The sequence below is a fragment of the Artemia franciscana genome, chromosome 5, assembly GCF_032884065.1.
Source record: "Artemia franciscana chromosome 5, ASM3288406v1, whole genome shotgun sequence".
Lineage (NCBI taxonomy): Eukaryota > Metazoa > Arthropoda > Branchiopoda > Anostraca > Artemiidae > Artemia > Artemia franciscana.
The window spans coordinates 1,938,482-1,965,573 of NC_088867.1; the positions used below are offsets into that span (position 1 = coordinate 1,938,482).

At 35.9% G+C, this 27,092-nt stretch overlaps 1 protein-coding gene and 1 long non-coding RNA gene across 2 annotated transcripts in view; one reads left to right on the forward strand and one right to left on the reverse strand.

The window, feature by feature from the left end:
* The window catches only part of LOC136026862 (uncharacterized), a 31,322-nt gene extending 28,628 nt beyond the window's left edge, over window positions 1-2,694 (forward strand). Inside the window, exon 5 of the mRNA XM_065703588.1 lies at window positions 2,383-2,694. Coding sequence (XP_065559660.1) covers window positions 2,383-2,606 — 224 coding nt within the window. The 3' untranslated portion in view covers window positions 2,607-2,694. The remainder of the gene's footprint in view (window positions 1-2,382) is intronic.
* LOC136026863 (uncharacterized) overlaps window positions 1-27,092 on the reverse strand; it is an 81,780-nt gene that overhangs the window by 11,191 nt on the left and 43,497 nt on the right. The window lies entirely within an intron of this gene.

A 27,092-nucleotide genomic window follows, 5' to 3' on the forward strand; every position in this document is an offset into this window, starting at 1 on the left:
TTATGGTGCTCAGCGAAGCTTTTAAATTCCGTGTAGAGTTCATTAACCTTTCGAGTTAACGTAGCTGTTGTCTCCCCTGGCACACATGGGACCTGATCTGGCTCAAAAATCACTTTTTCTCGTCACAAGATAATAAGCTCGAACCACATCGCTTACATTATCAGTCACTTTGGGGCGCTCAGTTACCCAAGTAATAGAAGCGTCAGCCCACAAAATCTTCTTTGCTTCAATTAACATCTCTCCTTTGTAAAAATCGCAAGCAATTTTTACTATATTATCAGCTGAACAACCTGCACTTCTAGCCCGTGAAATGAAATTCAACACGGGATTCAAGACAAGTCTTTTACCTGGCATCATCCGGTGAAATGATCAAATTTCATCAAAATTCGTGGACGGGGCCACAATAGTTGTCAGTAAGGGCAAGAGCCAATCAGGTAACAATATTCACAAGATGTGTTCACGGCAAAAACTGAATGAAGACTTATAAAGATAATCTTGAATTCTTGAGGTAGACAGAAACTGTGGGAAGTGCAATACTCCAATCACCTGTTCCCAGCAGTTTAAGGATTAAAATTCAGCCAGTACCAATACGGCCTCTTGATTGTTTGATATTGCTCTCTTCTGCACAGACTATCTTCGGAAGTACGCGAAAAACGGCTACGCTAGCGTATTCTATGTTTTTAAGGAAATATAGCGTTTGGTAATTGCGCACTTGTAACAACTTTATAAATTGGGAAGAAGAAGATACGCTTTGATTTATTTTGTTTGTTTTATTTGTTTGGCTAATCCTCTTATTTGGTAATCCCCATGGGAATAGAGAAAATTTATTAACTTCAAAATCCAGCCACTGTACTGTAGTAACTGTTAATAGATGAGCAATTTTAGGCTTGATGATGTGAAATATCAAGAAATTATCTAGAATCGATATTAAATATCTAATATTTCTGAATATGGTCCGAGTAATCAAAAATATGTTCCAGTGGAGCTGATGTAAAATCTTCAGGTTCAGAATTTCGTCTTAAGGCAGGATCATTATGTCACGTGAAAAAAATATATGGGATAAAGTTTTACATTTGAAATGACTTCCACAAAAAAAATCATATTTAGCTGATATGTATAACAAAAAGGCAAACAAAACAATAACAAACAAACTACATCAAAAAGTGTAATAATTACACAAACTAAAAAAACAATAAATGGAAAATATGTTTTAAAAAAGAACACAAATAATTAATAACTTAAAAAGTAAAAAACTATGAGACGATTTTCATAAGTCAAACAATATTTGGTGCTAACAGAAAGAGAAACAATCTATATTGAGTTCCAAATTTTATTGAAAATAAAGAATGCGATAAACTTCCTTTCCGTTTTGAAGCAAATTAGGGTCATTTTGGGAGCTTTTTGGCTTATAGGTCCTTGAGAGGTAACCCCTAGTTGGTCTCTCTAATGAGAGGAGGATGGTTTTTTGACCTCTGTCTTTCAATTTGCTTAGATTCACTGTTTATTTTCCCTAGTTTTGCTATTACTTTCAACCCAAAACCTGCCCAGTAATAAAGAATGAATCATATGTGTATTTAATTTAGATTAAAATTTAATTAAATTATTTAAATTAAAATTAAAAATTAAAAATTTAATTGAAATTAAAAGTTTAATTTTAATTAAAAATTTTCAGCAGCCTAGTTTTGCTAACGTAGATGCCCCACTTAATATTCGAAGAAAAAGGAATACCAAGGAGTTTAATATGAGAAAGAAAGGCAATAAATAAAAAAAAGTGTTCGGGGAATTAAAAGCAGGATCTGAAAATTAAAAGCAGAAATTAAAAGCGAGAACTAAAGATTTGTCCTTATTGAATTTTCTGCTATTGGATAAAGCTTCGCTTGCATATAAGAAAATTACATGAAGAACAAGAGAAATGAAACTAAACAATGCATCCCAATCTTCCTTTAAGTGGAGCACAAATTAGGAAGAAATTTCCTTAAAACTACAGGCTTCTTTCTTAAGCTGATTCTAACCAACAAGTTAATGAAGGACAACAGGTTCCCAGTATTATTGGCTATTGTTGGTCCTAAGACTGAAAAGCCTAGTTGTTTTTTTTTGTATTTTATATCAGATATTGTCATCGAAACATATTTCTCACTTCAAGAGTTTAAGAACATGTGCACGATCCGTATAAACTTATGTAGAGTAGTTCCAATTTTAAAGTCCTTTTTCGGTTACAGAAAAACATTGGTTGTTATTTGAAACCTTTGCATAGTTGACTTGTAAAATAGTGACAAAAAATAATAGTGAGTAAAAAATTGTTACATAGTGACTATGCAAAAAACCAACAAGTGCTAAGAATCTTATGTTACGTTTCTGTGTCAAAATTTCTCTATTTTGCAGGGTATGGTCTTGGCGGTGGTTTACATTCCGGCTTCAATGGCTATGGATACAATCGTCCTGGCTTTAATCATGGGTTTAATCAGCCCCTAGGCTACCAACCAGGATCTGGATACAATGGAGCTAATGTTGCTTTCTCAAATGTTGGCCCCAATGGTCGCCCTGCTCTAAACTATCAAGCCCCAGGACTCAGTGTAGATATTCGAAAGAAACAAAAGCAAGGATAAACCACATTTTTACATCACCAGTCTACTCCTTACAAATATTCTAATATTTTATAAATCTTATTTTGAATAACACATATTGCATACCTTATACTTGAGTTCTTCCTGGACTACCAAAAGGTACCTAGCGCCTAGCACATCCTGTTGTTCTGGCGTTTTCATCTTTTTAAGTTTTCTTTAGTTGTCATTCTAGCATAATTCTGGGAAGTATATGGTGAAATGCACAGATCAGTGCTGTCAACTGAAAGGAGTAAGGGGGAGTATATATATATATATATATATATATATATATATATATATATATATATATATATATATATATATATATATATATATATATATATATATATATATATATATATATATATATATGTTTTTAACAACGTAAAACTTGCGAATATACAACATTCTTCGCTGTCCCATTGTCTGTGCATACAAATAGATTGTCAGGTTTACCGACTCTTGAACATACAACATATAATGGTCCATGGGAAAACAATCCGTATTCAGATCTATACCTCATGATTCTAATGATTGCCCTTGAGCTTTGTTGATGGTGATTGCTAATCGACCATTCCCTGTGTCGCCGTCGTCATTTATATATCCCCCTTAGCCCCCGGCGTCCCCGTTGTAGTTGTGTCCCTGTGTCCAGGTCGTCATTTATATTCCCCGTGTCCCGGTCGTCATTTGTGTCCCGGTTTCCCAGTCTGTGATTTCTCTTTGAGTGTCCTGGGCGTCATTTATATTCCTTGTGTCCCGGTCGTCATTTGTGTCCCGGCGTCCCGGTCTGTATATACATTCGTTTTTGAATTGGTCTTTTTTTTAGTTTTTAGTTTTTTACCTTTTTTTAGTTTTTTAGTGATACCTCATGATTCTAATGATTGCCCTTGAGTTTTGTTGATGGTGATTGCTAATCGAACATTCCCTGTGTCTCCTTCGTCATTTATATATCCCCCTGTGCTCCCCGGCGTCCCCGTTGTAGTTGTGTCCCTGTGTCCCGGTCGTCATTTATATGCCCTGTGTCCCAGTCGTCATTTGTATTCCGGTGTCCCGGTTTTTTAGTTTTGTTTTTCTCCTATATTTTTCATTTTTTTCCTTTTTTTTAGTATTTTTAGTTTTTTAGCTTTTTTAGTTTTTATATTAGTTTTTAGTTTTTTTTTCTTTTTAGTTTTTTGTAGTTTTTACCTTTTTTTTAGGTATTTTAATTTTTTTTTACTTATGTCCTGGTCGTCATTTATACTCCCTGTGTCCCGGTTGTCATTTGTGTCCCGGTGCTTGCCGGTGTCCCGGTCGTCATTTGTGTCCCGATGTCCCGGTCTGTAATTTCGTCAGTCGACAAACATGACGTCAGTCAACAGACAAACATGACGTCACCCAACAGACCCACACACACACAGACAACTTATTTATATATATATATATATATATATATATATATATATATATATATATATATATATATATATATATATATATATATATATATATATATATATATATATATATATATATATATATATATACATATATATATATATATATATATATATATATATATATATATATATATATATATATATATATATATATATATATATATATATATATATATATCCATATATATATATATATATATATATATATATATATATATATATATATATATATATATATATATATATACATACATATATATATATATACTATATATATATATATATATATATATATATATATATATATATATATATATATATATATATATATATATATATATATATATATATAGTGTGACTGAGTTACACGTTTGGAAAGGGCACTGCCCCGATCTCATACAAGTCGGTAGCTAAGTTCAGAATGTCACATGGATCCATTCTGAAGAGCAGCCCACGCCCTGGTATAATTCAACAGCTAAATTGTACCTATAGACAAAGCTCTTTGCTCTAAAGTGTTGGATTTCTGGGTACCTTCTTCCTTAATAAGAAATTACAGTTTACCTTAGAAATTGACATTGCAGATAAAATCTCATTCCTAGATTTGCTAATTATTCGTAGCTTGGATGAACTCAATTTTACCATTTACAGAAGACCTACACAAAACAATAGATATTTACATATTAAACAAACCCCGCCCCCCACAAGTTAAAAGAGTTGTCGTAATATCTCTCGTCGATCACGCCCTAAACATTTGTTCTGATTTCTAAATTACAGCTGAAATAGACTTTATCAGGGACATACTTTAACCATTGACTGAAAGGACAATCACGTAAAATCAACAATAATTTACCATGTGAGAATCCCGACAAACCCCAAAACATAATTTACCTCCCATATATCCCGAAAGTCACTAGGAATCTTAAAAAAGTATGCACACAAAATAATCCGTATGTTGTATTTACCAATAATTTGAAAATCATAAATCTCCTAAATTCTGGTAGAGAAAAAACTCCAGTTACTCGTCAAAGAGTTGTCTATCACATTACATGGGACTGTGGCAAATTCTATGTAGGGAGAACTCACCAGAATTTCGAAAAACGCCTACAACAGCATGAGGATGATATCACCAAAGCTCTGAATTCTAATATTACTTCTGTTTCTTTTGATTCCGCTTTAAGCAGTCATGTTTTTGAAAATCCTAGCCACAAAATACTTTTTGAAGAATCTGCCATTATTAGCAATGATCTAGGCGTAAAGCAAGCAGTTTGAGAAGCAATTGAAATCAGACTTAAGATTAATGATAATATTTCCTTAAATAGGGACTCGGGAGAACATTCGCTAAATGCTGTATACACAAATTTAATGAAAAAAGACATTACGAAATATTAAAAAAAAACAATAGATATTAACACAGAACCTGTCACAAATAGACCTATAAGATCAGCAGTCAGAAAAGCAAGGCTGGTATTAAAACGTGTTTTTAAATCATTTTCTTTCATTTCAATGAATTGCTTAGTTTCATCCTATTTTATTTATCAGTCCTGGTTGAACTGCTGAGGTAAAGATGCTGGAACTGTATTGAAAAAAAAATCACTTTAGTTTTATCGCTTTTATCCTGTTGTAAGTTATTTCTTCTAATATATTTTTGTACTGCTGAGGACGGCCCTTGGCCATAGGGCCAAAATATTCATTATAATTTGTTTCCCACTTTTTTGAGAAATTCCCTATCGTTCTTCTTGTTTTTGGTCTTTGGCACCTTTAGGTGCCAAAGAGCGGATCGACAAAATCCGTAACATAAACAGCGGATCGAAAAAATCAATTACAACCGCACGCCTAATCAGCTCCAACATCGCCTGTCAGTGAATCAATTAACCAAATGCATTAGTAACTTTACACGCAATAACAACCAAAATTTCCCCTTTCCCAACAGAATCTACCGATACCAAACACAGGGATCTCAGTGCCTGGAAGCACCCAAGCGCCTGCTAAAAACAGAACTGGAAGGAGAGCATCTTACAAATCCTCTGAACATTATGAACAATCAATAGTTCAAATATTTTTGATAATACGCTCGACACCGTAATAGGACAATATAAATTACAATAGAAACTTGATTTACCGTTTTTTGAAATTGGTGTGGTTACACCAATACAAAGGTTATCAGGCACAACCCCTGAAAAAAATATCATCTGAAATAACAAAGCTAAGTGCTCAAATAACAAGTCCCAAACCAATTCCAAATGTCGTGCACAAGGCCCATCGTATCCAGACGATGATTTTTTCATCGGTTTTCTTACTATATCTTGAAGCATACCAGACGAGACAACAACCCTGCCCGTTTTCGGCTTTGTCTTTAAAATCTCTCAATCTCTTTGTCAAATTCAACTTGAGCTTTACTATTAGGGCACTTTAATTGCTCAGAAAAATCACAATCCCACTCAGATACAGGAATAACTTCAGAGCTCTGAACACGAAAAGGACTGGCATCACAGTTGCACCACTATTTTTCATCCCTATTTTTAATTGATGCACTACACAATCTCGCCTTCTGATCGTCGGAAGAGTTGGAACGTTGTTGGAAGAGTCCGATAAGAAAGCACATTTTTTTTAATATGTAGGAGACAACGTCGATCATGATATAGCTACTATCGACGGCCTGAATACCTTTCACTGAATGGGACTTATTGAAAACAGTGAAAAAAAGTGTCTACATTTGAGTTCGGGCAACGGAGATTTCAGTGCCAAGAAAAGAAGTAAGTGGAGATGAAGTGGATAGTGTTCACATATGGAGAGGGGAGAGGCAATGTCGTGTGCTTGGTTTGAAGAAAGAAATCAAGGGTCGAGGTTGCTCCCGAATTATGGATGTATGTAAAATCAAGATTGTTCAAAAGAACCTCAAGACCGGCGAGGGCATTAAGGAAGATTTGTGAACGTGGGTTTGTACCAGACAGATTACAGTTCATGTCACCCGCTAGTATAACGTTTAGTCCCTGTTGTTTTGAACCACTAACTGAACTTGCTAATTTTTTGCAAGCAATACTGAACTTGCGTTCAGACTTAAGGTCTCTGTAGTCAGTTGGCATGTACACTGAGTAAATGACAGTCTCGTTTATTTTGACCGCAACATAGTTGTCAGAAGACGAGTGAAGACTCGGTAGAAGTTCCGCTCGGGCGAGTATCGCTATACCACCGGATGTCCTACCTTTTCCACTTTGACTGGTTATCGCTGAAACCCCAAATACTTTCAGCCATCCGTCAAGTGAAAGAATGTCCAGGCTTTCACTGGAGAGAAAGTGTCCTTGTATACACAATACGTCACATGACTCCATTAGGAGATACAGAAAAAGCCTTTTATTAATAACACCACCATTTATGTTCCAAGTAGTTATCCTTAAAGTTTGACTGTTCATTTCTTAAGCAGTAGTCTCTGTGCTTCTGGACATTTATACGAATAACAGGGGTGATCGGAGGAGCCAAAGAGAGCGTATTTCATGACAGGTTGACACGGGTTTTCTTTGGAGTTCTGGTGGTCACCAGCGGATTTAGAGCATCTCGGGGAAGATTTACAGTTATTTGCAGTATGGCCGTAGCACTGGCATTTATAGCATTGGGTAGGCAAAAACTTGTACTCAGTTATGGGTAGACGCTCGTAACCAATAACAAGGGGATTCTCAGTGGCATACTTTAGATGGTCACGTGACTCAAACTTTAATCGAAAAGAACTCGTGCTTCCTAACTGAACAACTTCTGTACAGTTATTAGCGACATCGCATAGGTCACTTTTAGATGTTCCGTCAGGCACTCGGCGTACTATACCGAAAAAGGCAGGACTCTTTACCTTAGCATTAATGGATTGGTCTGCTTTGCTTAATCCATCTTCCAGAGTATTGGCGGCAACCTTGTCCGATAGAACTACTTGCCATGCATCCCTCCTAGATCTCAAAACAACTATGCTTGAACTGACACCCCCACAAGCTGTATCCAGGAAATCTTTTCGAGCGTCAGGATTATTCAAGTTTTTTGGTGGATTTTTCACAATAACTGAATAGGACGGTTTTGCGGGTGGGGGAGGTTTCATTTCAGGAATAGTTTGCACGACTGACCTTGCTTTATGGTGCTCAGCGAAGCTTTTAAATTCCGTGTAGAGTTCATTAACCTTTCGAGTTAACGTAGCTGTTGTCTCCCCTGGCACACATGGGACCTGATCTGGCTCGAAAATCAGATACTGAGGTAGGCTGATCTTTTTCTCGTCACAAAGATAATAAGCTCGAACCACATCGCTTACATTATCAGTCACTTTGGGGCGCTCAGTTACCCTAGTAATAGAAGCGTCAGCCCACAAAATCTTCTTTGCTTCAATTAACATCTCTCCTTTGTAAAAATCGCAAGCAATTTTTACTATATTATCAGCTGAACAACCTGCACTTCTAGCCCGTGAAATGAAATTCAACACGGGATTCAAGACAAGTCTTTTACCTGGCATCATCCGGTGAAATGATCAAATTTCATCAAAATCCACAATAGTTGTCAGTAAGGGCAAGAGCCAATCAGGTAACAATATTCACAAGGTTTGTTCACGGCAAAGACTGAATGAAGACTTATCAAGATAATCTTGAATTCTTGAGGTAGACAGAAACTGTGGGAAGTGCAATACTCAAATCACCTGTTCCCAGCAGTTTAAGGATTAAAATTCAGCCAGTACCAATACGGCCTCTTGATCGTTTGATATTGCTCTCTTCTGCACAGACTATCTTCGGAAGTACGCGAAAAACGGCTACGCTAGCGTATTCTATGTTTTCAAGGAAATATAGCGTTTGGTAATTGCGCACTTGTAACAACTTTATAAATTGGGAAGAAGAAGAAACGCTTTAATTTATTTTGTTTGTTTTATTTGTTTGGCTAATCCTCTTATTTGGTAATCCCCATGGGAATAGAGAAAATTTATTAACTTCAAAATCCAGCCACTGTACTGTAGTAACTGTTAATAGATGAGCAATTTTAGGCTTGATGATGTGAAATATCAAGAAATTATCTAGAATCGATATTAAATATCTAATATTTCTGAATATGGTCCGAGTTATCAAAAATATGTTCCAGTGGAGCTGATGTAAAATCTTCAGGTTCAGAATTTCGTCTTAAGGCAGGATCATTATGTCACGTGAAAAAAATATATGGGATAAAGTTTGCATTTGAAATGACTTCCACAAAAAAAATCATATTTAGCTGATATGTATAACAAAAAGGCAAACAAAACAATAACAAACAAACTACATCAAAAAGTGTAATAATTACGCAAACTAAAAAAACAATAAATGGAAAATATGTTTTAAAAAAGAACACAAATAATTAATAACTTAAAAAGTAAAAAACTATGAGACGATTTTCATAAGTCAAACAATATTTGGTGCTAACAGAAAGAGAAACAATCTATATTGAGTTCCAAATTTTATTGAAAATAAAGAATGCGATAAACTTCCTTTCCGTTTTGAAGCAAACTAGGGTCATTTTGGGAGCTTTTTGGCTTATAGGTCCTTGAGAGGTAACCCCTAGTTGGTCTCTCTAATGAGAGGAGGATGGTTTTTGACCTCTGTCTTTCAATTTGCTTAGATTCACTGTTTATTTTCCCTAGTTTTGCTATTACTTTCAACCCAAAACCTGCCCAGTAATAAAGAATGAATCATATGTGTGTTTAATTTAGATTAAAATTTAATTAAATTATTTAAATTAAAATTAAAAATTAAAAATTTAATTGAAATTAAAAGTTTAATTTTAATTAAAAATTTTCAGCAGCCCAGTTTTGCTAACGTAGATACCCCACTTAATATTCGAAGAAAAAGGAATACCAAGGAGTTTAATATGAGAAAGAAAGGCAATAAATAAAAAAAAGTGTTCGGGGAATTAAAAGCAGGATCTGAAAATTAAAAGCAGAAATTAAAAGCGAGAACTAAAGATTTGTCCTTATTGAATTTTCTGCTATTGGATAAAGCTTCGCTTGTATATAAGAAAATTACATGAAGAACAAGAGAAATGAAACTAAACAATGCATTCCAATCTTCATTTAAGTGGAGCACAAATTAGGAAGAAATTTCCTTAAAACTACAGGCTTCTTTCTTAAGCTGATTCTAACCAACAAGTTAATGAAGGACAACAGGTTCCCAGTATTATTGGCTATTGTTGGTCCTAAGACTGAAAAGCCTAGTTGTTTTTTTTTGTATTTTATATCAGATATTGTCATCGAAACATATTTCTCACTTTAAGAGTTTAAGAACATGTGCACGATCCGTATAAACTTATGTAGAGTAGTTCCAATTTTAAAGTCCTTTTTCGGTTACAGAAAAACATTGGTTGTTATTTGAAACCTTTGCATAGTTGACTTGTAAAATAGTGACAAAAAATAATAGTGAGTAAAAAATTGTTACATAGTGACTAATCAAAAAACCAACAAGTGCTAAGAATCTTATGTTACGTTTCTGTGTCAAAATTTCTCTATTTTGCAGGGTATGGTCTTGGCGGTGGTTTACATTCCGGCTTCAATGGCTATGGATACAATCGTCCTGGCTTTAATCATGGGTTTAATCAGCCCCTAGGCTACCAACCAGGATCTGGATACAATGGAGCTAATGTTGCTTTCTCAAATGTTGGCCCCAATGGTCGCCCTGCTCTAAACTATCAAGCCCCAGGACTCAGTGTAGATATTCGAAAGAAACAAAAGCAAGGATAAACCATATTTTTAAATGACCAGTCTACTCCTTACAAATATTCTAATATTTTATAAATCTTATTTTGAATAACACATATTGCATACCTTATACTTGAGTTCTTCCTGGACTACCAAAAGGTACCTAGCGCCTTGTTCTGGCGTTTTCATCTTTTTAAGTTTTCTTTAGTTGTCATTCTAGCATAATTCTGGGAAGTATATGGTGAAATGCACAGATCAGTGCTGTCAACTGAAAGGAGTAAGGGGGAGTATATATATATATATATATATATATATATATATATATATATATATATATATATATATATATATATATATATATATATATATATATATATATGTGTGTTTTTAATAACGTAAAACTTGCGAATATACAACATTCTTCGCTGTCCCATTGTCTGTGCATATAAATAGATTGTCAGGTTTACCGACTCTTGAACATGCAACATATAATGGTCCATGGGAAAACAATCCGTATTCAGATCTATACCTCATGATTCTAATGATTGCCCTTGAGCTTTGTTGATGGTGATTGCTAATCGACCATTCCCTGTGTCGCCGTCGTCATTTATATATCCCCCTTAGCCCCCGGCGTCCCCGTTGTAGTTGTGTCCCTGTGTCCAGGTCGTCATTTATATTCCCCGTGTCCCGGTCGTCATTTGTGTCCCGGTTTCCCAGTCTGTGATTTCTCTTTGAGTGTCCTGGGCGTCATTTATATTCCTTGTGTCCCGGTCGTCATTTGTGTCCCGGCGTCCCGGTCTGTATATACATTCGTTTTTGAATTGGTCTTTTTTTTAGTTTTTAGTTTTTTACCTTTTTTTTAGTTTTTTAGTGATACCTCATGATTCTAATGATTGCCCTTGAGCTTTGTTGATGGTGATTGCTAATCGACCATTCCCTGTGTCGCCGTCGTCATTTATATATCCCCCTTAGCCCCCGGCGTCCCCGTTGTAGTTGTGTCCCTGTGTCCAGGTCGTCATTTATATTCCCCGTGTCCCGGTCGTCATTTGTGTCCCGGTTTCCCAGTCTGTGATTTCTCTTTGAGTGTCCTGGGCGTCATTTATATTCCTTGTGTCCCGGTCGTCATTTGTGTCCCGGCGTCCCGGTCTGTATATACATTCGTTTTTGAATTGGTCTTTTTTTTAGTTTTTAGTTTTTTACCTTTTTTTAGTTTTTTAGTGATACCTCATGATTCTAATGATTGCCCTTGAGTTTTGTTGATGGTGATTGCTAATCGAACCCCTGTGTCTCCTTCGTCATTTATATATCCCCCTGTGCTCCCCGGCGTCCCCGTTGTAGTTGTGTCCCTGTGTCCCGGTCGTCATTTATATGCCCTGTGTCCCAGTCGTCATTTGTATTCCGGTGTCCCGGTTTTTTAGTTTTGTTTTTCTCCTTTATTTTTCATTTTTTTTCCTTTTTTTTAGTATTTTTAGTTTTTTAGCTTTTTTAGTTTTTATATTAGTTTTTAGTTTTTTTTTTCTTTTTAGTTTTTTGTAGTTTTTACCTTTTTTTTTAGGTATTTTAGTTTTTTTTTACTTATGTCCTGGTCGTCATTTATACTCCCCGTGTCCCGGTTGTCATTTGTGTCCCGGTGCTTGCCGGTGTCCCGGTCGTCATTTGTGTCCCGATGTCCCGGTCTGTAATTTCGTCAGTCGACAAACATGATGTCAGTCAACAGACAAACATGACGTCACCCAACAGACCCACACACACACAGACAACTTATATATATATATATATATATATATATATATATATATATATATATATATATATATATATATATATATATATATATATATATATATATATATATATATATATATATATATATATATATATATATATATATATATATATATATATATATATATATATATATATATATATATATATATATATATATATATATATATATATATATATATATATATATATATATATATATATATATATATATATATATATATATATATATATATATATATATATATATATATATATATATATATATATATATATATATATATATATATATATATATATATATATATATATATATATATATATATATATATATATATATATATATATATATATATATATATATATATATATATATATATATATATATATAGTGTGACTGAGTTACACGTTTGGAAAGGGCACTGCCCCGATCTCATACAAGTCGGTAGCTAAGTTCAGAATGTCACATGGAGCCATTCTGAAGAGCAGCCCACGCCCTGGTATAATTCAACAGCTAAATTGTACCTATAGACAAAGCTCTTTGCTCTAAAGTGTTGGATTTCTGGGTACCTTCTTCCTTAATAAGAAATTACAGTTTACCTTAGAAATTGACATTGCAGATAAAATCTCATTCCTAGATTTGCTAATTATTCGTAGCTTGGATGAACTCAATTTTACCATTTACAGAAGACCTACACAAAACAATAGATATTTACATATTAAACAAACCCCGCCCCCCACAAGTTAAAAGAGTTGTCGTAATATCTCTCGTCGATCATGCCCTAAACATTTGTTCTGATTTCTAAATTACAGCTGAAATAGACTTTATCAGGGACATACTTTAACCATTGACTGAAAGGACAATCACGTAAAATCAACAGTAATTTACCATGTGAGAATCCCGACAAACCCCAAAACATAATTTACCTCCCATATATCCCAAAAGTCACTAGGAATCTTAAAAAAGTATGCACACAAAATAATCCGTATGTTGTATTTACCAATAATTTGAAAATCATAAATCTCCTAAATTCTGGTAGAGAAAAAACTCCAGTTACTCGTCAAAGAGTTGTCTATCACATTACATGGGACTGTGGCAAATTCTATGCAGGGAGAACTCACCAGAATTTCGAAAAATGCCTACAACAGCATGAGGATGATATCACCAAAGCTCTGAATTCTAATATTACTTCTGTTTCTTTTGATTCCGCTTTAAGCAGTCATGTTTTTGAAAATCCTAGCCACAAAATACTTTTTGAAGAATCTGCCATTATTAGCAATGATCTAGGCGTAAAGCAAGCAGTTTGAGAAGCAATTGAAATCAGACTTAAGATTAATGATAATATTTCCTTAAATAGGGACTCGGGAGAACATTCGCTAAATGCTGTATACACAAATTTAATGAAAAAAGACATTACGAAATATTAAAAAAAAACAATAGATATTAACACAGAACCTGTCACAAATAGACCTATAAGATCAGCAGTCAGAAAAGCAAGGCTGGTATTAAAACGTGTTTTTAAATCATTTTCTTTCATTTCAATGAATTGCTTAGTTTCATCCTATTTTATTTATCAGTCCTGGTTGAACTTCGCTGAGGTAAAGATGCTGGAACTGTATTGAAAAAAAAATCACTTTAGTTTTATCGCTTTTATCCTGTTGTAAGTTATTTCTTCTAATATATTTTTGTACTGCTGAGGACGGCCCTTGGCCATAGGGCCAAAATATTCATTATAATTTGTTTCCCACTTTTTTGAGTAATTCCCTATCGTTCTTCTTGTTTTTGGTCTTTGGCACCTTTAGGTGCCAAAGAGCGGATCGACAAAATCCGTAACATAAACAGCGGATCGAAAAAATCAATTACAACCGCACGCCTAATCAGCTCCAACATCGCCTGTCAGTGAATCAATTAACCAAATGCATTAGTAACTTTACACGCACTAACAACCAAAATTTCCCCTTTCCCAACAGAATCTACCGATAACAAACACAGGGATCTCAGTGCCTGGAAGCACCCAAGCCCCTGCTAAAAACAGAACTGGAAGGAGAGCATCTTACAAATCCTCTGAACATTATGAACAATCAATAGTTCAAATATTTTTGATAATACGCTCGACACCGTAATAGGACAATATAAATTACAATAGAAACTTGATTTACCGTTTTTTGAAATTGGTGTGGTTACACCAATACAAAGGTTATCAGGCACAACCCCTGAAAAAAATATCATCTGAAATAACAAAGCTAAGTGCTCAAATAACAAGTCCCAAACCAATTCCAAATGTCGTGCACAAGGCCCATCGTATCCAGACGATGATTTTTTCATCGGTTTTCTTACTATATCTTGAAGCATACCAGACGAGACAACAACCCTGCCCGTTTTCGGCTTTGTCTTTAAAATCTCTCAATCTCTTTGTCAAATTCAACTTGAGCTTTACTATTAGGGCACTTTAATTGCTCAGAAAAATCACAATCCCACTCAGATACAGGAATAACTTCAGAGCTCTGAACACGAAAAGGACTGGCATCACAGTTGCACCACTATTTTTCATCCCTATTTTTAATTGATGCACTGCACAATCTCGCCTTCTGATCGTCGGAAGAGTTGGAACGTTGTTGGAAGAGTCCGATAAGAAAGCACATTTTTTTTAATATGTAGGAGACAACTTCGATCATGATATAGCTACTATCGACGGCCTGAATACCTTTCACTGAATGGGACTTATTGAAAACAGTGAAAAAAAGTGTCTACATTTGAGTTCGGGCAACGGAGCTTTTAGTGCCAAGAAAAGAAGTAAGTGGAGATGAAATGAAGTCAATTGGCACCGTGCCATTGTACACTTACCAAAAACCCACTAAGTCGCAACCAAGGACTTTTGTTTTCTTGAAAAAACAGTGGTGACACTCATGACAATGAACGGGAGGTTGAAATGCTCTGGTGCCCCTCTGGCTTTTTCAAAAGCTCATACATGAGCTGATCGGCCTTCATGTGGTCAATACACCAAAAGCCACCTCATCCAGGAAAGTCGAATATTCGTTTTTTGCCAATGATTAACCACAACCCAATCGATATCTGTTGTGCTTATTCTACGGTTATGCATCTTAACAAGCCAGCTAGTAAGGCTGGAAAAACTTTATTCATTACCTTTGACGAACCACTTTTTCTGGAAGGCGAAAAATATCGTCAATGCAGAGCCTGCCACAAGTGCTTTAAGAAATGCTATTGTTGCCCTAGGTGGATTTCACACATGCATGAGTGTCCAGGAGCCATTGGCTTCCTTATGGTTGATTTGGGAAATTTGGAAATCTAAAGTCAAGTATACACGCCTAACATTGTGCGTTGTATATTACGAGGCAAAGCTATCTCTCGTGCTATGCGAGGCCATGGTCTGTTGGAGGTAGCCCTTTATGTAAGCCTTTTATCATCAGAACTGGATAGCAGAGCATTTGATAGCCAGGACATGCTCCCATAACACCTTGAAAATGCAAAACAGGCGTACAAGTCGCTCCTTGAAGGAGATACCATCGACAAAGCGTAGTTGTCGTAAGTAAGTTATCTATGAAATAGTTCAAAGTGCAAGAAAACGTTTATCCAAGTCCAGAACTGCCCGTCTTTGGTTTGAGTATTTGGACTAACTCGGAATCCTGAGAAAGAACCTGAGAGCTGAACGATGTGGCAACCTTGAGCCTTATCTACAGTCGTTGTTGAAAATGCTTCCTTTGCTGTTTCCGGCCACAATCTTTACGCGAAGTCTACTTGGATGTTTGTACAGTTGATGTTTCAGTTGAGGAAAGACAGCCCAGTGCAGTACAGAACGTTACAGGAGTACCTGTTCATCCGAAGAATTGACAACTACTGGGCAGCACTTTCTCCTGATTTGATGATCCAACAGACGTTAATGAGAAGTATGAAAACGAGTGGGGGTCTGACGAGAGGTAGAGGCATTAATGAATTACAGCGGACAATCTGAACATCTTCTATGCCTAATTTAGTTAACGAACGCATGCAGAACCTGACTGGCCTCGCCGAGTCGACTATTGAAAATCACGCAGAAGCGATAGCTTCAAAGAGAGCTAGAGATCTGGCGGACATTGAAAAGATAGTTCGATACATTGAACCCTTCAAGCAGAATTCACAGCTGTTGAGCGTGGTTACTGGTGTCCGTGCTTCATCATCTGTAAGTGCGGAAGATGCCAAATCTGTGGAAGAAACGACTTCGAAGGATGTTGAAGCGAAAGACATTGACAAATGTACTTTCAGGAGGAAGGAGAAAGCTATATCTGTGGCTGAGAAGTCATCCGTAGTGATAGATAGCGAGAGGGTTATGGTCAACCCCACTCTAATCTTCCAACGTCTAACTGCAATGGCTAGCACCAATGGTTCTGACTTGAACAAAGTTCTGTCGTTCGAGCTCTCTATTTTTCCACTATCGCTCCTTAGTTCGTTCGAGGTGATGAGGATAGCTGACAAAGCCTCTCTAACAAATACACTGATGAAATTTGAGGGGTTTGATGGTCTACTGACATTGCCAAGCTCCCTGAGAGATTTAGACTGTCGCTAGCTAGTCCACCAAATCCCGTGGAGTACCATATCCATATACTCTGAGGTAGCAAGATCTTACGTTCATTACATCACAAGACATGTCGACCAGGTAACAGTAGTTTTTGACTCTTACACTGATACACCAACGACAAAAAAATGCACACAGCTGAAGAGAACCAAAGGTTTTTCGTTTCCGACGATCACATTCTCTCCTAACAGGAAGATCGTCAAAAGTAAGGAGGAATTTCCGAGATATACCTAAAATAAACAACGCTTCATCCACCTACATACTGAGAGGCTGGCGAACTCAGGATGCAGAGCTCTACATGCTCAGGATGATTTCGATGTCTTAGGTGTACAAACTGCAGTCAGTTGCACTGAAACTTCGTCGACCACTTTGACTGGGAATGATACCGATCTATTAGTCCTTCTGCTGCACCATGCCAAGCGGGTTGCATGTAATATCCTTATGCAGACAGACACAAATGAAAGTAACCAACGAGTAGGCTATACAACATAAAAAGCATCAACATCAAACTAGGAACTGAAGCAGCAGAAAATTTATTCGTGTGTAACGTAATGTCTGGCTGCAAGACAACATCTAGGCTTCACAGCGTAGGGAAACCCGCAGTGGTTTCCTTGTCACTTAAAGATGGGATTTTTAAAGATGCTTGCAAGATCTTCATGACACCAGGATCCAACCACCAGGAGATCGCCGAAGCTGGAGAGAAAGCTTTTCTCCACATCTACAAAGGAAAAAGCAATGAGAAGACCCTGAAGAATGTCCAGGTGCGAGCATTTACAATGCGGGTTGCAAGTGCAAATACTTTTTTTCAAGCAGAGCGGCTTCCACCGACTTTGGCTGCCGCAAAGTACCACTTTTAAACGTGCTATTTGCACATAATGAAGTGGCAAGACATGTCAGAAGAGTGGGGTTGGTGCCTCTCTTTGTCACTGAATATATATCTTCCCATAAAGATAGATACTTCACCAGCACTGGAGAACCTGCTGAAGATGGTGCAGTGCAAGTGCACCAGCGGGTGCAAGTCACTAAGATACAGCTGCCGTCGGAGCGGTTCACCCTGCACCTTTGTTTGCGGGGAGTGTAAAGAAACGTTATGTGCTAACGCTGCAGCAAGACAGGATGAGGACGATAACGAGGACGAGCAGGAAGAATAATTAGCTTTAGGTTGTGCTTTAGAATCAAAGTGTTCTTGTGATTAATTTACATGAGTTCTAAGCGTTCCTTTTTATAACTGACTTATATGAAATTTTGATCTCGATTAAAGAAGCGGTTTTTTAAGATGTTATACTTAGCAATCCCTCATATTACAAGCCCTTTAGGGGTGGAAATGAGGTAAACAGAAAAAACCACTTTTTGACCTCATATTTGACAGTACGGTACTTTATCTGATAAAAAACGATCTTTTAGCCGGCGCAATCCGATAAATAATGATCTTCATACTTTACCCCCCCCCCCATTGTTCCCTGAAGATGACAATTGATACTCGGGTACGGAAAAATTGATTTCTGACGTCGGATTCGGACTCGTCATGCTTGATTTGATAGAAAAGGACCAGTTAAACCTAAAAATACATCCAAATAGAAATTCCGACTTCCCCCTTTATTTTCCCTCTTGAGAGGAAACCTCTCTTCAAGAGAGGTTTCGGGTAACCGTGCAAGGGAGATTTGGGGGATTTTTGTTGTGTAATTAAGCTTATTTTTCTGAAAATTTTGGCGTAAAAAAAAAAAAATCTGTTGCAATTTCCCCGAGGTCAAACCGTATTTTTCCTCCACTATAATGTTCCTAGCTGCAGTCTTAACTTTCTTCCCTAAGACACTATCAGCAAATTCACATATAGTTTTTCTAACATTATTCCATCCATCTTTCACATTGTCAAATTTTAAACTTTCAAGTTTAACATTCGACTGTTTCTGGAAAGTTTCTCTTAAATTTTTATTCTGGAGTCTAGCAACATCATAACTTCCCGGGAGGTATTTACCCTTCCGAAATTTCAGCTTTAAATTAACCCTAGACACTACTAGATGGTGATTATTACTTTTAACATCAATAACAGCACTCCTATGTGCCCTTGTATCTTGTATTGATCCTGCTAGTCTTTGGTTTACAATGACATAATCAATAAGGTTTGCTGTCTTACCATCACGTGATTGCCATTTCAACTTATGGGCCATTTTATGGTTATGACTAGGTTAAATATAACAGCCTTTACTGTTTTCTTTTCCTATACCAAATTTACCTAGGCTAGGATACAATCTATCCCTATTTCTACCGACCTGGGTGTTAAAATCTCCTAGTAAAAACTCCATATTTCTACTTGGTACCCTGTCTATTTGCTGCAGTAACTCAAATTAAAATTCTTCTGAGTCACTAGAATCCCCGTCATTCGATTCAACAGGGGTTTTCCTACCCCAGGGATGAGTTTCTGAAACTCCTAATAAGTCAAGTTCAAACTGTCTGAATTCGTCAGTCAAAATACCCCCTTCATGGAAATTCTCTTCTCCAATGATAAATTCCTTCATGGAAAGATCCTCTTACATAGCCCCTGACCTTCCCCCCACCACTAGAAAATACCCCCTGAAAACGTCAGTATACTTCGCCAATAACCAATACTATATGCAAACCAGGAGCCCTATAGCCTGCAGCCCTTCCCCTGAGAATTATCTATTTCTCTAGGAATGAGTCTCTAGGACTGAATTAAATAAAAAAAAACAAGTTTTTTAAATGAAAGTAAGGAACGACATTAAAACTTAAAAAGAACAGAAACTACTCCGTATATGAAAGGGTCTTTTCCTCCTCAACGCCTCGCTCTTTACGCTAAAGTTTGACCCTTAACTCTTACTTCTTAAAAACAAAAATTTAGCTTAAAGAGCGGGGTGTTGAGAAGGAGAAGCCCCTTTCATATACGAAGTAATTACTGCTCGTTTTAAGTTTTAATGTCGCTCCTTACTTTCATTTAAAAAAAACTTATGTTTTTATTTAATTTCTGACGTTTTTTAATTAATGCATGTTTTGATCTTAGCTCTCCGCACATAAATAATTAAAACGAAATTTGCATATTCATTTTTTTTTGGGGGGGGGGGCTAAATGGCTTTCTCATAGTTTTAATCGGAAGATTTTGAGAAAAAAGGAGAGAGGAAGGAAGCCTAGTTGTCCTCCAATTTTTTTATTACTTAAAAAGGCTTTTTACTAGAGCTTTTAATTTTTTACGAACATTTTCATTTGTAAAAAATATACGTAATTAAACGAATTATCTTACGTAACGAACTTCTCTATTCGTATGTTTTTATTACGTAAATGAGGGGGTTCACCCTTCGTCTATACCTTGCTCTTTACACTAAAGCTTAAATTCTGTCCCAATTCCTTAAGAATGACCCTCGAATCACAAAAGCCGTAGAATAAATAGTTGAAATTACTAAAAATACTTTAGCGTAAAGAGCGAGGCATTACGAGGAGGTAAACCCCTCATATACGTAATAATTTCTGCTTGTTTTAAGTTCTAATGCTGCTCCTCACTTTCAGTAGAAAAACACTTTTCATATTTATTTTTTCATTGTTTTTTTAAATAACGCTAAAAAATCCTGCGCCCCCTTCATTGAAAGTCTCTTCCCAATTGAGAAGTTATTCCATGGAAAGATCTTCCCACGTAACTTCCTTCCCCCCACCTCAACTCTCCCTCCCAAACCAAAAAAATCCCCCTGAAAACGTCCGTACACTTCCCAGTAACCATTACTATATGTAAACACAGGTCAAAGTTTGTAACTTGCAACCCCTCCCACGGGGACTGCGGGGGAATAAGTCGTCCCCAAAGACACAGTTATTAGGTTTTTCTACTATGGTGAATAAAATGGCCATCTCAGAATTTTGATCTGGTGATTTTGGGGAAAAAATGAGCGTGGGAGGGGGCCTAGGTGCCCTCCAATTTTTTTGGTCACATAAAAAGGACACTATAACTTTCAATTTTCGTTAGAATGAGCCCTCTCACTACATTCTAGGACCACTGGGTCGATACGATCACCCCTGGAAAAAAAAACAAAAAACAAATAAACACGCATCCGTGATCTGTCTTCTGGCAAAAAACGCGAAATTCCACATTTTTGTAGATAGGAGCTTGAAACTTCTACAATAAAGTTCTCTGATACGCTGAATATGATGGTGTGATTTTCGTTAAGATTGTATGACTTTTAGGGACTATTTTCCCCTATTTTCTAAAATAAGGCAAATTTTCTCAGGCTCGTAACTTTTGATAGGTAAGACTAATCTTGATGAAAGTTATACATTTAAAATCATCATTAAAATGCGATTTTTTTATGTGACTATTGGTATCAAATTCCATTTTTTAAAGTTTGGGTTACTATTGAGCAGGGTCGCTCCTTACTGCAGTTCGTTACCACGAACTGTTTGTTAACAAAATTTGTATTAGGTCAGCATAATCAACAAAATCAGGTGATTTTTGTCCTTATTGTCCTTTTCAATAACCTTATTGTCCTTTTCAATAAGAATATTATGAAAATACCAAAATCATACTCTACGCAGTGGGATTAACTTGGTAAAGAGCGATGGATCACACACTCTTCTTCCAACCACTTCGTATTGAAGGGTGGTCATAAATACTTGGAAAGGGTTCATTCAGCTCGAAATAGAAAGTTCTAGCTTCTTTCTAAGGGGCAGAAGGGATTGGAGAGTTACAAACCCATCTAGTACCTTTATTGGACTAATGATCTCATTAAACCAAAATGTCATCGGATCAAAACTTTTCAGATAGCAGCTTTGCTCATAATATTTGAAAGATTTAAATTAAGTATAATACAGGGATGATATTATTAACATAGCCAAAGGTCAATAGACCCCTGGTATGGAATCTACCCTTTGTTTCAAAATTATGTTTTATATTAGAGATAGGACTTCAAATCTTATTTTTGGTAATTTATATTATTGCTACTTTGGTTTCAGTTTCACTTTAATTAAATTTTTCGGTAATTCAGGTTTCAGTTCAGTTTCAATTTAATTCATAGTAATTTTATTTCTTTGCAAGATTGACATATGATATGCCCATATTTCCACTTGTTTTATTTCTTAAATTGTTTGAAAAACTTTGAAAAAATTTTCTTTTGTAAAATATTTTAACAGTAATTTTTTCTATTGGACCGTTACTTTACACACGCTAAAATATGAAATTTGTCTAAATTAGAGTTATCAGTCCATCAATAAATCATTTTGTTCATACTTGATGCTATTACAAACGGTTTTCGAGCCCAAGAAGCTTTTTTTGTTGTGGGCCACACTTCACATTAATAAAACACAAAAAAACAAAAACAATAGGCTAAATCAGGTTTAAACACAAAATAATGAAAAGGGAGAGCACACACTAGACTAAAGTAGAAACACCTAAAAACAAGTAGTGATAATATTGTTATTATTATTTCCTTATAGACGATAACGGATAGAATATCAATTTCACAAATACACCTACAAATGGTAAATGTAAGTAATTTGCTTGTTTAAAAGTAGTAAAAATGTGATATTTAAAACTTGATTAGGCAAATACGCAAAAATATGGAAGTTTGTTTAGGAATGTGTTAGTGTTTATGAATATTCTAACACTGACATTAATGATATGTGTATAACGCTAGAGGCATTGTCAAACAGTTCGTGGTAACGAACTGTAGTAAGGAGCGACCCGGCTCAATAGTAAACGAAAGTCTAAAAAATGGAATTTTGATGCTAAAATATACATCCAAAGAATCAGATTTTCATGCTGATTTTAAATATATAAGTTTCATCAAATTTAGTCTTTGTCATCAAAAGTTACAAGCCTGAAAAAATTTGCCTTATTTTAGAAAATAGGGGAAAACACTCCCTAAAAGTCAAAGAATCTTAACGAAAAGCACACCATCGCATTTGGCGTAGCAGAGAACCCTAAAGCAAAATTTTCAAGCTCCTATCTACAAAAATGTGGAATTTCGTATTTTTTGCCAGAAGACAAATCACAGGTGCGTGTTTATTTGTTTGTTTGTTTTTTTTTTTGTTTTTTTTTCCCAGGGGTCATCGTATCGACCAAGTGGTTCTAGAATGTCGCAAGAGGGATCATTCTAACGGAAATGAAAAGTTCTAGTGCCCTTTTTAAGTGACCAAAAAAATTGGAGGGCAGCTACGCCCCCTCCCACGCTCATTTTTTCTCCAAAGTCAACAGATCAAAATTTTCAGATAGCCATTTTGTTCCGCATAGTAAAAAACCATAATAACTATGTCTTTGGGAATGGCTTACTCCCCCAGAGTACCTGGGGGAGGGGCTGCAAGTTACAAACTTCGACCAGTGTTTACATATAATAATGGTTATTGGCCAGTGTACAGTCGTTTTCAGGGGATTTTTTTTTGGTTTTGTGGAGGGTTGAGGGGAGGAGGCTATGTGGGAGGATCTTTCCTTGGAGAAATATATCACGAGGGAATATAAATTCAATGAAAAGGGCGCAGAATTTTCTAAAATTACTATAAAAAAAAAACAATGAAAAATTAAACATGGAAAAGTTTTTTTTCAATTGAAAGTAAAGAGTAGCATTGAAACTTAAAACGAACAGAGATTATTACGCATATGAGGGGTTCTAAAAATACTTTAGCATAAAGAGTGAGGTATTTAGGAGGAGATAAATACCTGGCTCTTTATGCTATAGTATTTTTAGTAATTCCAACTATTTATTCTACGGCCTTTTTGATTCAGGGGTCATTCTTAAAGAATTGGGACAAAACTTACGATTTAGTGCAAAGAACGAGGTACTAACGAGGGTACAAACCCACTCATATACATAATAAAAATTAAAGAATATAAAAGTTTGTTACGTAAGTTAATTCTTAAGTTACGTATATTTTTTACTAATAAAAAAATTCGTTAAAAATTAAAATTTATAGTTGCCTTTTTATGTAACCGAAAAAAATTGCATGGCAACTAGGCCTCCTTCCCCATCCCTTATTTCTCAAAATCGTCTGATCAAAACTAAAAGAAAGCCATTTAGCCAAAAAAGGAATTAATATGCAAATTTCATTTTAATAATTTATGTGTGGAGAGCCAAAATCAAACATGCATTAATTCATAAAAGGTTCAGAAATTACATAAAAAACTAGTTTTTTTAACTGAAAATAAGGAGCGACATTAAAAATTAAAACGAACAGAAATTACTCCGTATATGAAATGGGTTGTCCCCTCCGCAATCCCTCGCTCTTTACGCTAAAGTTTGGCTCTTTGCTATAATTCTGCTTTTTAAAACAATTAAAAGCTTAAGCGTAAAGAGCGAGAGATTGCGGAGGGGACAAACCATTTCCTATACGGAGTAATTTCTGTTCGTTTTAAGTTTTAATGTCGCTCCTTACTTTCAGTTAAAAAAACTAGTTTTTTTAATGTAATTTTGACACAAAAACGCTTTTCAAAACACAATATTGTTCAATGAAGCACAAATGACTCTCTGGTCCTAAGAGAGTGGTAGCCCCTCTTTTTTTGTGTTAAAGTTTGTTCTTTTGAAGTTTGTGCAGCATTCATTTATGGATATTCGAAAAGAGCTGACTTGCATTTTGCGGAAGTACTACAAAAATCATTTTCTATATTTGCTTTTGTAGGTCCTTCAGTTTGTTCCACACCTATGTATGCATTACACTTCCCAGGTTTTAGCTAGTAGGTCATTAACTTTTTCTCCTAATGTTGAGTAAATCCCTATTACACTGAAGTTCAGTAGTACTTAGTAGTTTCAGTAGTAGTTGAAGTTCAGTAAAAAAGCTTCCTATTTTAATTAAACATGTTTCGGGACTTACTCCTAATAAATTGTGACAGAAAGTCAGGCTTTAGGGTAAGGTGAAAGGAAGAGGTTACAAGCCCTTTTTATACGGAATTATGTATATCCGTCATAGGTTTTAATGTTGCTCCTCGCTTTCATTTGATATTCAAAAAATTTATTTTATAATCGCTTTTTAAATAATGTTGACTTCCTCGGCTCCCCCAACATATATAATCACCTTCCCCCACGGTAAATATTCCACAGAAAGTTCCTCTCACGTAAAATAGCCCCCTTTCTATAAATTCTCCTTTGATAATTCAATCCTTACTGAGAATTCTCCCCGGGAAATTTCTTGCGGACTATACCTTAACATCCTCTCATAAAAAAATACTTTAGTTTTGTATCGTTATTCAAATAATCCAAAAATCCCCCACTCCATGAAAACAAAATAGAATCATCCCTCCCAATTGAAAAATTAATCCCACAGAAAATAACCCGAGGAGAATTTTTAACTCTGAAATCCTCCCCACCAGTCTCCATGTGGAAAATTTCCCCATCAGAAAATTCCCCACTTCCCGCGAAAAATGTCTACATACTTCCCAATAACAAATCTACACGCAAACATTGAGCAAATTTCATAGCCTAAAGCTTTTCTCGCAAGCGATAAGGGAGGCCATATCATACCAGGGCTGCCAAAGGTTCGATTGGCAATAAAAAGGGACTTAGGGACTCTTTTAAGATGAAAAAGTGACCTCTCTGGGGACAATTCTGAACACAAAATGGACCTCGAAACTCAATTTTCAGAAAGCTTTTTTCTGAAGTGACAAAAAGTGACACGACACCAAATGACACTTGACTAAGGGAAAAAATGGTAATAATCATTTGCAGACATCTGTCCATGATCAGAGATCAAGTGATAATTAAGAAACAGACCACTTGAGAAAGATCATGTCATGGAGGAGCTTTTTTCTTGTTTTATCTGTACGCTTTACTTTCAAATACATAAAATCAGATTCAAAAATATGATAAAAGAGACTAGGTACTAAAACACATAGCCTATATGTTTCCCTTTTTTGCATCGTCTTTTGCTGGAACAGAAATGTGATCTGCAACTATTTCTTTGACTCTAACTGCTGCTAGAGGGCTTCAAGAGTAGCACCTAACTTTTTTTGTTCAATACACATCGACAGAATTCCCTCTATCATGGCCCACGCTAGCTGTATTTCAACCATGTAATTCTTTTCAATGCCATTTTTTTAAGAGCATCTGCAGTTTTGCCGATGTGCCGCTTTTCATGGAAGATGCTGCCGAGAGACGAAGCTGGTTTGGCGTTAGCTTTATGGCAACTTTTTTCTTATGTTTAGCAGTTCTGGTGTTTGACAGTAAAGGGTAGTAGCCCTTATTGCAGACAAGCAATGTATTGCAGATACCACAGTAGAAAGAGAACAGATCTCCCTGAACGGCTCTACATCACTCTTTAATTTGGTGTCCCGCCACATCTTTCTCGTCAAACCAAATTTCCTTGAATTTGCACTTTCCGATGTGACGCTTTTCACGGAAGATGCTGCCGAGAGACGAAGCTGGTTTGGCGTTAGCTTTATGGTAACTTTCCTCTTATGTTCAGCAGTTCTGGCGTTTTATAGTAAAGCGTAGAAGCCCTTATGACAGACAAGCGATGTATTGCAGATACAGTAGTAGAAAGAGAACAGATCTTCCTGAAAGAATCTGCATCACTCTTTCATTTGGTGCCCCGTCACGTCTTTCTCATCAAACCAAGTTTGTTTGAATTTGCACTTTCCAATTTTCAATTCAAACTGAAACTTCAAACCGTAATTCTTAAGGAACGAAAAGAAGACAGTAGAAAAATATATAGGCTATTACCAGAAATGCATTCAAATAAAAGGGGGCACAAAGAAGTAGTCAAGTAGTAGGAGAAATGTACGTAAGCTCAAAATAGCAAAATAAATTTGGTTTTAACACCGCCTCCTTAGTATTTTGTTCTTGGAGCCATTCTCTTATTTCTTTTTTTCTCTGTGTACAACAGCGACACCCAGAAAAGAGCTTTCTAAGTAATTAACAAGCAAACCGAACCCTGCCACCTCCTAGCCTATTGACTCCAAAGGCAAAGGGGGTCACTCTTTTCCGTTACTAGTATTTCCACTCTATCCATACAATAACACTTTAGCCTATGTAACATCAAGTTTTGTCTTTCTTAAACAAGCCAAAACAGAATCCTAGAATCTCAGTCGAAACGAAAATAC